This window comes from Salvia splendens, chromosome 17, assembly GCF_004379255.2.
Source record: "Salvia splendens isolate huo1 chromosome 17, SspV2, whole genome shotgun sequence".
Lineage (NCBI taxonomy): Eukaryota > Viridiplantae > Streptophyta > Magnoliopsida > Lamiales > Lamiaceae > Salvia > Salvia splendens.
The window spans coordinates 24,036,718-24,050,265 of record NC_056048.1 but is presented as its reverse complement, the minus strand read 5'-3'; the positions used below and the strand labels follow the sequence as shown (position 1 = coordinate 24,050,265).

Here is a 13,548-nt window from a genome sequence, read left to right as displayed (position 1 = left end):
CGATGTTTAATTAGTGATTTATAAAGGAAACAAACAAACCCCACTTTACTTAATTAATTTGCAACCCATAATTGATCTTTATATGACAGAAAAAGCCAATCGACATTTCTATTTAAATAACTAGGCCTCGATTCTTTGAACCCTCTTTCTGCCTTTCTTGGTTCATTACAGTTGACTACAAGTAATTTAAAATTTAATTTCGTAGTATAGTTTATAACATTGATAAGTCAATAATTTTTTTAAATACCAGAAACAAGATAAATGTATTACTACTAAAAGGTACTACTACTACTCGTCTCCACACACAGTTCTCAACATAGATTAGCCACACATAAAATGGGTGTTTGGGTACATATAATATTTATTATTTCTCACAGTGTCCCAACCCTATATATCGATATATATATATATATGGTCTACCAACCTCTTATATATAGAGACTATAGTCATAGATATGTGGTGGAATTAATTAGATGGAAATAGTTGTGGGGCGAAAGCCATGTTTGATAGCAGCCTCCCATATTTTGTCGACGTCGAAAATGGATTCACCGCACTCGTGCACATCCCACCCTTCGACTGCGTGTAGTATTCCGGCGACACGCGCAGCACTCATGACCCTTCTCGGTAGCCAATTCTACCAGGATTTCAAAAACAATACTTACAAAATGTGGAAAACAGAGTAGCTGAAAGCTTATAGAAACTTATACATGCATCGTGGTTTCTGTTCTCTCTTTATACCAACCTGAGATATTTGTTATACTCCTATTTATTTATTTATTTCATTCGCCAACATTTTTCAACAGTACTAACCTCACAGGAATGCAGGTTTTGGAGGGAAGGAGGGGCGATCATGGAAGGCGTGTGGCAGTAGAAGGCATCGTCGCGCGCCTTTTGTGGAGGGAAATGGGAGAAAGGAATGAAGAGAGTGCCCTTTGATGCCTTGAGCTGTTCATGTTTAGACAATCCATCTCCAACTATCCATACCTACAACCATTGTATACTACTCTCACTTTCTCTTCTTTCTACACAAAAAACATTATGAAATACTACTCACCTTCTGAGTGTAACTTTTGGAGATTTCAACTTCAGCCTCAGTTGTTGAAGATAGCTTAAGCTTCTCAGCTTCATACAATGTTGAAACCTGAAACAAATTCAAATTCAATTTCTTGAATTGGTTGATTTGAAGAGAGGGAGAGAGACCTGAATGGCGCGGTGGGACAAAGCGGATACAATAGCAAAAGCAAGCTTGGAGAGAGCTCCTCTGAATAGGACTTGAGTTGTTCCTTTGGGAATGTTGTTTAGGACAATGGCTACTGCTAGACTGCTTCCATCAACAATTTTAGTTTTCAGTTTAGGGTGTCTTTCTATAAATAGCTGTCCACTTCTGTTCAGTTCCTCACTCTGATAATTCATCAACTCAATTAATATAACAGAATGATTAATGACAAATTAATTAGTGAAGATTGGTTGGTAAGAGGACTTGCCTGATTGAGCAATCCTAAGGTTACAACTTTGCAACCTCGTACATCAGCTTCGAGTATGGCTTCTTCGATTAAGGTATTGATAGCTTGTGTTCGCCATTTTAGGCCATACTACATGTAAAGATTAAGCAAGTTGTGATGCTAATCTTTTTTATGAAAATAATAGATACGTGTGTATATTATATATGTACGAGATGATGTTTACCTGCATAGTGTAACGTGGGATTGTCCATGTTTGCATCTTCAGTTTCCCAAACCGATTCGTCTCAACAAGAAAGGTTCGGCCGTAGATGAAGTTGAGAATAGCAGAGAGCCAGGATAGAGGCCACATGAGGGCAGTGCTCTGTTTCGACTCCTGAGGCCTCGAAGCCAAGGAGGCGAACGCCACCCGGAGATGGAAGATGGATTCGGGCGTGGTGAGGTGAGTCAGATGCACCACATCAGGAGACTCCTGCCGCCTCTCGAGGGAGCTCTCGTGCAAGGCGTCCGTAGACTCGTCCATGGTGCCGTGGATGTAATCATAAAACGGCATGAACAGCGAGTAGTTTGTCCGAAACTGTGTGTGATGCAGTGAATGAAACCTGCAGTTTTAACTAACTAGTTAGTCTCAAACGGCATGAACTAGTTACTAGTCAAACATTTGATTTCTGAAATTGGAAGCAATATATAAGTGCTGTCCAACTCTAATTAATTTGAGGTTGGTAGTAATCCAAAGCGGACAGTATTAAACTAATGTGTAGTACTTACGAGGGTGTATAGATCAAGTATTTGAGAGGAGGGAAGGTGGAAAACAGCCATGTAGGCATGAACTCGAAGTTGCAGTGCCCCATATTGTTCATCACATCAAGGAACGTTACGTATCCGAACATGGACGTCAACGACGCCGTGCCACTAAAGAGCGTGACCATGATCGTAAGCCCAAACAGTACATGATACGCTATGTGCTCTGCAAATGGATGTATCACAGCTGCCATTTGCAATCACAATTCACAAACGCCTTAGTTTAATTATTTCCTTAGACAACACACACAAACACACCCTATGCTTACATGTAATTGGCTCAGTGACAATGGAGGAATGGTGGTGAGAATGATATCTCGAGTAGAGGTAATGGTTGTGCAGAGCTCTATGCAGCCAGTAGTAGAGGTATTCGACCGGGCCAGCGTGGAGCAACGCCATTATAATGACGCCGTCAATCCTCCAAGCCGGCAAGGAAGAGGCCATAGACACTGTGTGGTTGATAATGTACGAGGTAAGTCCACTTAGAAGAATCTGATCATCCCTGTAAGAAACACATCGATCATTACAATTTAAATAGGCTAATCAAGAATTAAAAAAAGGGTAGATATTAAACCAGTTGCTTTCTCTGTCAACTTGTTCGAATTCGATGGCTCTATCGACAATCTTGTTGTTGCCTTTAGCAGTTCTGTGACGAGAGAAGGAAATCCATATCTGGTTGTGGAGAGCTCTTGATAGTAGAAATGGAAGAATGAGGAGATTAAGGTAGTCCAGCTCATTTTTGCCTCTTGTAATTGCAAGAGAGTAGAGGCTATGCATTGCCCATGGAGCCAATATGATGTACTACAAATTAAAAGTGATGGTTTGTGAGTTTACTTCTTTCAAATCTAAAACTTATAAATACACCACACACACAAAAAAGTGTAGTAAGAAGGAAACTAGAATACCTTAAAACATCCAAGAGGCTGCCATGGCCAATTAGTAAGCAACCCTGGTTTTGTAGCCATTATATGTCTGAGTATGTGATGTTATGTTAGACACCTGTTAATATTTTCTGTCCAAGACCATATATAGGGAAAGGAAAAAGCAGTTCTTAAGAAAATCCATATGCATATATAGAGTAGGTTATGCTATAAACTGATTTCAAAATATCTATTTGTGATAAGTTATTGTTACCATGCACGAATGCTTGGCGAAATAATTAATACTACATCACTCCATAAAAAATAGACAAAAGTTGTAAATGACATGAACTTTAATGCATAATTAATATAATTGATAAAGTAAGAGAGATGGAGGGAAAATGTGGTGGGAGTAGTGTATTCAGGGGCGTATCTACATACAAGAAGAGAGGGGCAATTGCCCCCACCTCACATTTTCATATTCACGTATATATTGTGTATTTTACAATTTAATTTTTTCAATTTCTTCTTAAATGCCCCTCCTCAAATTCTTAAAATTCTCTCATATGTAAACTTGCCCCTCTCCCTACAAATTCCTAGCTCCGCCCCTGAGTGTATTGGATTATAGAGTTCATATTTATAATGATGTGTATGGTTAGTATTGGATTAAAACTTCCTATTTTTAGAATTAGTCTAATTTTGGTGGACGACCCAAAATGGTGAATCTTGTCTATTTTTTGTGGACGGAGGTAGTAGTATACTATATCAGTCCAAAAAAATAGACTAGTTTTACCATTTGGGGTCGTCCATCAAAATTAGATAAATTTTTAAATATGCAAAGTTTTAAACATTAAAATAATACTAATAATGTGGACTCTACAATCCACTAACACTACTTTTATCTTACTTTTTTTTTCTCATTTTCTTACTTTATCAATTGCATATCAAAACCTCTGTCATACACAAGGTCTTATACCACTAATTTATCACTCCATCCGCCCACCATTAAATGTCTCATATTTGTCTGGCACGGGTTTTAAGAAATTGTTTGACTTTATGAAGTAAAGTGGATAGAAAAGTTGGTGGAATGTGAGCCCTACTTTTATATTGGTTTTATAATAAAATGTGAATGGAATGAGTTAGTTGAATGTAGGGTCTACTTACTAAATGTGATAAAAGTGAAATGAGACATTTATTGGCAGATGGACGAAAAAGAAAAAATGAGACATAGCAGACGGATGGAGTATTCTTTAACATTCATTAAATTAAACCCAAGCAAAAACTTAGATAAATATATGTCGCCTAGAAATATTAGTTGGGACTTGGGACCCTAGCTAGAGTAGCAGGGGGCTTAGAGGGTGTTTGACTAAATTAATTTAGATGGTTTAGAGTGTCCATAATGGTGGCCCTTGAAGGCCACCAAAGTTGGCCCGGCCACGAAATGTGGCTCTCCATGGCCCTCCGCAATGGTAAATAAACAAAAACAACAAGGGCCACGAAATGTGGCCCTCTCCAATAATTTTTTTTTAATTTGTTTACTTTTTTAATTATATTTTTTAATTTAACTACAACAAATTTAATTAGCCTAATAATTTAGAAAATAAACATAATTAGCTGGTAGTCACCGAACCCCGATTGTTGGCGAACCACGTTCCTCTGCTGATGGGAGGATGACTGAACCCGGTATTGAGGCGATTGTGGACTCCACATCTGATTTGGGAAGTTGTCGTATCCCGAGTCTCCATACCCCGGGGAATCACCATCTCCACCTTGGATCTTTGGTAGGATTTTAATTAGGGTTTTGAAGTGTTCAAGTGTAAAATGGAGTGGAAAAAATGGAAATGGTAGGATTTATAAAAGAATTTTCGAAAAGTAAAAAAAAAATTTAAAATTTCGCGGCCCAGCCGCCGTTTCGTGGCTCCCTGCAGTGGTGGGCCGCGGCTCACACAGCTCAGCCGCGTGAAGGCCGCGGCCACGGCTCTCTCGTGGCTCTCGGCCCTCAGCCGCGATTCGTGGCTTTCTGCAGTGGGGCCGCGCACCCGAGCCCCGGGCCGCAGCTCCCCCACTATGGACACTCTAATATTTAAAAAGTTCATACTCCATAACACACTCCCTCCACTTCAGTCCATAATAGTAGTAGATATCTTTTTTCTTAATAATAGTCTTTTTTTTATTTTTACAGACAATAATAGTAAATATCTTTTTTTGCTAGTTTAGTCTGTGTAATACTAATAACAGTCTTTTTTTAATTTTTACTATTAATGAAAATAGATCTCATATTATATATTTCATGTTACACATACATTATAAATCCATATATATATATATATATATATATATATATATATATAAAAGTGAGATTTATATTCCAATCACTTTTTTCACCATTTCTCTTCAAATTATTTTAAAATTCATACTAAGTCAACTAGGAACTCCTATTCTGAGAGAGAGAGTGACATCTTAATTAAAATTTCATTCATTGTGAAATGTTAGGATAATTAAGCTTATAGCTAAAGTGAGGTAATTGTGAGTATATTAGAGAGGAAAATGAAAAATATATGAAATTAATACATATTCAACATAATTAAATTATACTCCATCCATCCCACTTTAAGAGTCTCCCTCGTTCCATGTTAATAGAGTCATTTTTTTTATTTTGGGAAGTTCCAAGTTAATTGAGTCATTTCTATTTTTGACAAAAAGTTATCTATCCTCTTACTTTGTTCTCTCTCCATCTCTCTTACTTTATTCTCTCTTACTTTATTCACCACTCACTTAACACACTATTTTTAAATTCCGTGCCGAAGAGAAATGCCACTATTAACATGGAACGGAGGGAGTAATAAATAGTTAAAGTATGTGAGAGAATATTGTTGAGAAGACTATAAAACGAGTTCAGAAAATTGACTGAGACTCCTAAAGTGAGACGGAGAGTATATATATACTACTCCATGATATATTGAAAAAATTACAAATATATGAGTTGTATCTATTAAAAAGACTTACTGTGAAATAAGTAAGTTGGATTGAGAAAGTTTTTTTTTAGATAAGTTATTAGATCTTATTTTCACAATTTAAATGCTCAAAAAAATCTCATTCAAAGTTCAAACACCCTCTCGTTGCACTCGTATGTACGAAAGTGGTGGGCAAAGATGGAAACAATGTTTTGCAAATTTTGATCGATGGATTCAACCCCTTTGAAATATGGTAAAAATAACATGATCTTTGCCAAAGGTCGAATAATATAAAATAAATATTCAAATTTATTTTGTAAATTATATAGAAATTAATATATTTTGCACTTGAGCATTAAAATAAAAAAGAATACAGCATTATTTTTCAAAAATAAATACTAGTGCTCAAACGAAACATATATTTCTATGTAGTAATTACGAAATAAATAAGAATATAATATTCACATCATATGCAGATTTTCAACATGGGATTTCCAGCCAGAAAATATAAGCCGGGTTGTATTTAAAAATTTATTCTCCTCCATCTCATAAATATATGCAAAAATCTTTGGTACGAGCTTTAAGAATTAGAGTGTTGTTTGTATTGTGATCAGCGAATAAAAACTTATCTTGATATGGAGTATTAATAAGCTATGACAGTAAGGATATTATTTTGACAATTTGTGATATAATAGTAATATACTTAGAAAAAAAAAGAAATTAGTATATTTATATTTATGGAACAAATAAAGATTTAAATTGTTTAGGCTTTAATGCGGTAGACGGAGGAAGGCTATTGCAACGTAAATGCAGTCACTGTATAGCACTGTTTGTGGATTTTATGGAAGCACGTTAGCGAATGGTTAATCACAGTCACAGCCATACATAATACTATTGATTTCCATATTCACAATCATAATTAAGAAACAATAAATTATGAAGATATTTCCTGAAATTTTGGAGATTTTATCGGCATCTCCTACCTATTTCCATAAGACCATCCACAATAGGCGCCCAGCGACCGCCCAGCCGAGCGCCGCCCGGCGCTGGGCGGTTCGCTGGGCGATCTATTGCAGCCGCCCAGCGGGCGATTGGAGAGAGAAACCGCGCAGCGCTGGGCGGTCGCGTGGCACTGGGCGGTGCGCTGGGCGGTCCGTTCGGCGCTATTGCAGCGCCCGGATCGCCCAGCGCGATTTTTTTTTTTTTAAATTCGAATTTTTGAAATTCGAATTTTAAAAAAAAAAATCAAATATAAAAAAATATTATTTATTTATAAAAATTGTTTTCTATATATAAAAATTAATTTTTATAAATAAATTTATACTAGAAATTCGTAATAGCCCATATATATTTAATGGGCTTGCGAATTTATGAAACTCATTCTTGGTTGTCTCTCTTTTATAGAGACATCCTTGAATGTTTTATGTTCCACTTTCGATGTGGGACAAACTCATTCAAGGATGTTTCTCTTTTATAGAGACATCCTTGAATGTTTTATGTTCCACTTTCGATATGGGACAAACTCATTCAAGGATGTTTCTCTTTTATAGAGAGATATCCTTGAATGTTTTATGTTCCACTTTCGATGTGGGACAATCTCGTTCAAGGATGTTTCTCTTTTATAGAGAGATATCCTTGAATGTTTTATGTTCCACTTTCGATGTGGGACAATCTCATTCAAGGATGTTTCTCTTTTATAGAGAGATATCCTTGAATGTTTTATGTTCCACTTTCGATGTGGGACAAACTCATTCAAGGATGTTTCTCTTTTATAGAGAGATATCCTTGAATGTTTTATGTTCCACTTTCGATGTGGGACAAACTCATTCAAGGATGTTTCTCTTTTATAGAGAGATATCCTTGAATGTTTTATGCTCCACTTTCGATGTGGGACAATCTCATTCAAGGATGTTTCTCTTTTATAGAGAGATATCCTTGAATGTTTTATGTTCCACTTTCGATGTGGGACAATCTCATTCAAGGATGTTTCTCTTTTATAGAGAGATATCCTTGAATGTTTTATGTTCCACTTTCGATGTGAGACAATCTCATTCAAGGATTTTCTATAAAATTTTATTTTAAATTATGTCATTTTTATTTTTTTAAGATTTTAATTATGTCTTTTTTTTATTTTTTAACTTTAAGTTGTAATGTTATTTTAAATTTTCATTTGTAAATTTAATTAATGTAATTTTTTTTAATTATGTAATTTTTTTTAATTATGTACTTTTTAAATTTTATTAATATTAGTGAATTTTCCCGTATATGTCTCGTAAATTAAATTTCGTATATTGCGTTATTGTTAATTATTGCATTTTGTATATATTTGTTAATAGTGATGTGGATAGTATGTGGCTAGGCTATGGCTGGGCTATTGCTGGGCTATTTGCTTGTTTTGATGATGTGGCAGAAGGATTTTTAGTGCTGATGATGTGGCAGTGGTTAGGCTATGGCTGGGCTATTGCTGGGCTATTTCTATTGTGAATGGCCTAAATACGATAAATGATGACTTGTTGGCAATTGAAACTCATAAATATAATACTATAAACATTGTATAAAAGAACTAAGATCATTGTATTATGGGCCTCTTCTCTTATCACCATTTGATTTTAAAGCAATCAAACTCGAGACACATGCGCCTCCATGAATCGATGATTAAATATGTCGTGCACAAACAAATACTTCGATTTTATTTAATGTACTCCTGTTCTTCATAAGCAATGATAGTAAGATTATTGTTATAACAATTGTGATAGAACATTATGTAAACTATTACATCCATCATCGACTTGGACCCGCTCTGATACCATATTAGAAATGAGCGACTCACCCCTTAAAAGGCCTCATAGGGGGAGGATTATCCACACTTATATAGAAGAGATACGATCATCACCAAGCCGATGTGGGACAAGATATTAGAATTTAACATAAACAAAGAACATAAATGTATAGTAAGGTGTTTAAGTGTAATTCCACAGTGTTGTTATTGGATTTTGTGAAAAGCACGACGAATTCTAGTTGTTGAAGATCAACGTGTCGATACTGCATTGCTGCTTATTAATGATATACAGTAGCAAACCCTTCTTTACCCAAAATTTCATTTTCTGAACATCGAATTGATATTTTAAAACTTCATAGTTTCATATCGACTCGAATTATTCTGTTTTATAAAATTTTTAGAAATCCAAAATTCAAATTATATTTTTACGTTTCTGATCTTTTCTATATCTCTAATTCTTTGTATTCCCTGACACTAATAGTAGTATTTACTTCATTAATTCATATACATTGAATATTTACTTTTTTCTGAAGAGGCGGTAACCTTTTTTTGGTTTAAGCATTTTGATAGGTTTAAGTGAAGTGTTGTGGTTATTACTATAAATTTTGCAAGCATAAAGTTTGAATAATAATGCCAATAGTTGAAGTGCATTAGTTATATCATTCTCAACAGTATATTACTGAAGCAGAGGCAAACACTCCAAAGTTTTCTTTGATATAAAATGGATAAATGTTCAAGATTAGACATTTGAGCATTTTTGTAACTGTAAAATTTAGGCTGCAGCATATATACCACATTTTACTTTTTTCGAAATCGAAGAACGCAGCCTAGTTGTTGAGGTTTGATTCAGCAGACGCGGTGAGGGGACGGAACCCATGTTCAAGACTGGCCTTCCAAATCTTCTCAATATTGAACATCACATTGCCACACTCATGCACATTCCATTCCTCTGCAGCATGCACGATTCCTGCCACGCGCCACGCGCTCATCACTCTTCTCGGCAGCCAGTTCTGTCATTGATCAATGATTAAAAAAACTCTATGTTAATTTATAGTGCATTTCAAAAAGTATTGGGATTGAGGTTAGATGAGATGATGTGTAGTTACTTCACAAGAGTCAAGATTCTCAATATGCTTTGGAGCCAACATTGCTGGTGTGGTGTTATACAAGCAATCTTTGCACGTTTTCTTTGGGGGGAACTGAGAGAAGGGAATGAACATGGTTCCTTTCGACGCCTTTTGTTGATCTGTTTCAGTTAGCCCGTCTCCGACCAACCATATCTGCAGACATAATTGTGGAAACAATTAGTCAATAAAATGTGGAGTAGTTTTGATGCAATGGTCATTTGTGTTTGAGATGCCAACCTTAGAAGGGCTGTTTTTGGAGAGAATCAGATTACTCGCGGCCTCAGTGTTGAGCTTAGCTTTGATCTTCTTGTAGTCGTCCTCGTTCAATGTGAAGACCTATTCACAAGGGAGATTAAATCATCCATCTGTATTTAACTATACATGGTAAATGGATTCAGTTTGTTGTTATGATCATTAACCTGCATCCCCCCTTGGCATAAGGCTAGCGCGATTGAATATGCAACCTTGTTTGGATTTCCTCGGAACACCACCTGAGTCGTTCCTTTCGGAATGCTGTTCAGAACTATGGCAACTGCTAAGCTACTCCCATCCACCAGTTTCACTTTCAGCTGAGGGTGTTTTCTCAAGAAAACATCACCATTTCTATTAAGCAACTCTTCCTGATTCAATAGCCCGAGGCTAAGCACCTTTACGCCCTTCTCATCAGCTTCGAGGATTGCATCCTCAATCAGGTTGTTTATCCACTCTTTCTGCCAATGCATGTAATACTGAAAAATATGTAAAACCAAAGTAATTAGAACTAGCTAGTTTGTGTAATTTACTATTATTATGTGACTGATCTTTGTAGTTTTATATATTTACTTGGATGCTATACTTAGGCACAGCCCATGTTTGCAGTTTGAGGCTCTTGAAGACATTCCTCTCGACAACAAATGTGCGGCCGTATATCCAAGTGAGCATCATGGACCATACAGTCACTGGCCACATTAGCCACAGATACCACCTAGATTTGTGAGGCTCGGAGGCCAGGCTTGCAAATCCAACGCGCAGATGATATATGGATTCTGGCGTCGTTAGATGAGTGAGATGCACCAGATCAGGAACCTCCTCCTTTCTAACTAGTGAGCTTTCGTACAACGTATCAGAGGACTTGTCCATGGTGCCATAGACGTAGTCGTAGAATGGCATGAAGAGCGAATAATTGGTCCGGAATTGAGTGTGATGCAAGGAGTGGTACCTGTATACATCAATGCCATCCTCAATTAGATAATTAATTGAAAATTAGAGAACCAACATTTCTTTTTACTATATAGTAGATCGTATTAATTTCCATATACAAAAAGTAAAATTAGTTGGTTGTTAATTATCTGCAATGCAACACATTAATCATGAATTTATTAGTCTAATTAACTGCATGAATTTCTAGGTCATGTAGGTAGGGATTGTGGAATGCAACAGATCAATCTTAATTAGGTGAGAACCAAAATTGTATGAATCATTATCTAGGAATAGTAGGTTTGGAACACATCACATTTTTCCAACAAGTTATTAAAATCTGAAGGGGCCTATACATGTATTTTTGGCAACATGTATTAATCACATGAAAAGCAATACTCACGAAGGCGTGTAGACGAGGTATTTGAGGGGAGGGAAGACGGAGAAGAGGCGTTTGGGTATGTGCTCGAAGTTGCAGTGTCCCATGTTGTTCATGAAGTCAATGTAGGTTATGTAACCGGCAAACGACAGCAAGGAAGCCGTCTTTGTTAACAAGGTCGTCAGCAGTGGTATCGCGAAGAGGGCGAAGTAGGCTATATGCTCCCCAAATGGATGTATCACAGCTGACACATATATAGAATTAGCAAGTGGTAAATTTCAAGATTCATTAATAGGAATTCATAATATCCATAAAAAAACATCACCTAATTAATCTTGTAACAACAAGTAGAGTCAGCTAGCAAACCTAGAATAAATTTAAATCATGGTTCTTGAATGTTCTATAAGTAAGGTATTGAAAAATATGTTACATGTGATGGGCTCGGTGGCGATGGACGAGTGGTGGTGCGAATGATATCTCGAGTACAAGAAGTGGTGGTGCAGCGCCCGGTGCAGCCAGTAGTATAGAAACTCCACAGGACCCGCATGTAAAAGGATAGTCCAAATCACACCGTCCGTTCGCCACCATGGAAGATTATGAGCCTCCTTGATGTATGTATATCCAATGTAGAACAATATCCCATTGAATATTATCTGATCATCCCTGCAAACACACCATCATCATCATTCTACAGTTCGGGTCCCTCAAAGCTATATTTTCGTACCAGTTTCTCTCGCGGTCGACCTGCTCAAACTCGATGTTCTTGTCAACTATCCGGTTAGTCCCCTTGGCCGTGCGATAGCGAGAGTAGGAAATCCACAATTGGTTGTGGAGAATTCTTGATAGCAAGAAAGGGAATATGATAAATTGCCCTATATCCCTCTCGCTTCGATCCTTCGTCACGTATGTGTATGTTGAGTGTATTACCCATGGCGCTATCACCACATACTACAACAACACAGCAAAACCACAAAAAGTTACACATATATTCATCTATTTTTATGAAATAGTTATAAACATACCTTAAAGTCTCCGAGCCAAGTCCATGGCCACTCGGTGAGAAATCCCGGTTTCGACGCCATAATTCTTCTTCTTTCCTTCCCTTGGTTTCTAATGCTTCAACATCTTCACGTCCATTGCCTTTATAACTAAAAAGACAATGTGTACACTCACCACTTTTCCATAAGAGTGAACTACGCAAATGGTCCTTGAACTATGCCTTTTGCACGCCAATAGTCCCAGAACTTTAAAAATATCGTAGATAGTCCCTGAACTAAGGGATAATCACATTTTTTATATTTTTTCACTTTTCTTCTAATTTTATACCAAAAATACCCCCAAAAGCTTGGAGGGTATTTTTATCCATAAATCATGAATATCTAATTTTTGAATGATTTTCTTGTGGAATAAAAACTAAATATTAATAAAATTTTAAATTTAAATTTATTTAAATATTAATAAAAATTTAAATTTTTAATGTGGAAGAATTCCTTGCTTGGATTGAGAATAACAATAATGAATTAATACCTCCGTCTAGAATTCCTTGCTTGCTTAAAAAATTCTAGAAGGCATATACAACGCTTTAAATTAGATGACTGCTTAAGAATTTGTTTATGGCTGGTAATTATCGAGCATTCAGCTCGGAGTTATCTAAAACCATTATTAGTACGTAACTTAATTCGCTAACTATTAGTATAACTTTTTCATAATAATTCAATAATTATAAGAAACACGATATAATATTTCTAAAACGACGGAAATTTCATGCATATTTTTGGTGTAAAAAAAATCTGAATAGCTATACATTGACATATAAATATATTTAATATTTGTTGAATATATAAAAGTATTTGTGATACCTATAGAATTCATTATTTTGCATCAAATACATACATATAGAGAGAGAAAGAGTTTTATTTCATGCAAAATTAAATCAAATTATAAAAACGTAGAATAAAATCATATGGTTATCATGGGAGGTGGTAAGTCCGTAGAATATATTTCATAAAGGC

The 13,548-nt window shown here is 36.0% G+C and overlaps 2 protein-coding genes across 4 annotated transcripts; both read right to left on the bottom strand.

The window, feature by feature from the left end:
* Positions 1-308: 308 nt before the first annotated feature.
* Positions 309-3,245, bottom strand: LOC121773259 (very-long-chain aldehyde decarbonylase CER1-like). Of its 3 annotated transcripts, none has more exons than XM_042170070.1 (10): positions 3,167-3,245; positions 2,836-3,062; positions 2,531-2,763; positions 2,229-2,448; positions 1,687-2,062; positions 1,485-1,592; positions 1,201-1,401; positions 1,055-1,141; positions 811-984; positions 309-634 (listed from the first exon to the last, which is right to left on the bottom strand). In XM_042170070.1, exons 1-10 carry the CDS (start codon positions 3,224-3,226, stop codon positions 470-472), a joined length of 1,851 nt encoding a protein of 616 aa, XP_042026004.1. In that variant the 5' UTR covers positions 3,227-3,245; the 3' UTR covers positions 309-469. The 3 variants fall into 3 exon arrangements, with proteins under 3 accessions (XP_042026004.1, XP_042026005.1, XP_042026006.1); XM_042170071.1 differs by having other exon boundaries at positions 1,055-1,114; XM_042170072.1 differs by lacking the exon at positions 3,167-3,245 and having other exon boundaries at positions 2,531-2,753; positions 2,836-2,975.
* A 6,302-nt stretch (positions 3,246-9,547) lies between these two features.
* On the bottom strand, positions 9,548-12,715 carry LOC121775596 (very-long-chain aldehyde decarbonylase CER1-like). The gene is made up of 9 exons (XM_042172699.1): positions 12,559-12,715; positions 12,261-12,484; positions 11,967-12,199; positions 11,561-11,780; positions 10,804-11,179; positions 10,401-10,709; positions 10,219-10,317; positions 9,961-10,134; positions 9,548-9,864 (listed from the first exon to the last, which is right to left on the bottom strand). The coding sequence occupies exons 1-9, from the start codon at positions 12,616-12,618 to the stop codon at positions 9,682-9,684; spliced, it is 1,878 nt and encodes a 625-aa protein (XP_042028633.1). The 5' UTR covers positions 12,619-12,715; the 3' UTR covers positions 9,548-9,681.
* Between the last annotated feature and the right edge of the window lie 833 nt (positions 12,716-13,548).

Bases quoted from the DNA above. Each gene is read 5' to 3' on its own strand.
- LOC121775596 (XM_042172699.1), bottom strand. From the start codon at position 12,618: ATGGCGTCGAAACCGGGATTTCTCACCGAGTGGCCATGGACTTGGCTC. The intron at 12,485-12,558 runs GTATGTTTATAA...GTGTTGTTGTAG, and splicing joins CTTGGCTCGGAGACTTTAAG to TATGTGGTGATAGCGCCATG. The intron at 11,781-11,966 runs GTAACATATTTT...TATATGTGTCAG, and splicing joins CGCCACCGAGCCCATCACAT to CTGTGATACATCCATTTGGG.
- LOC121773259 (XM_042170070.1), bottom strand. From the start codon at position 3,226: ATGGCTACAAAACCAGGGTTGCTTACTAATTGGCCATGGCAGCCTCTT. The intron at 2,063-2,228 runs GTAAGTACTACA...TTAAAACTGCAG, and splicing joins TACTTGATCTATACACCCTC to GTTTCATTCACTGCATCACA. The intron at 1,593-1,686 runs GTAAACATCATC...CTTTACATGTAG, and splicing joins TCCCACGTTACACTATGCAG to TATGGCCTAAAATGGCGAAC.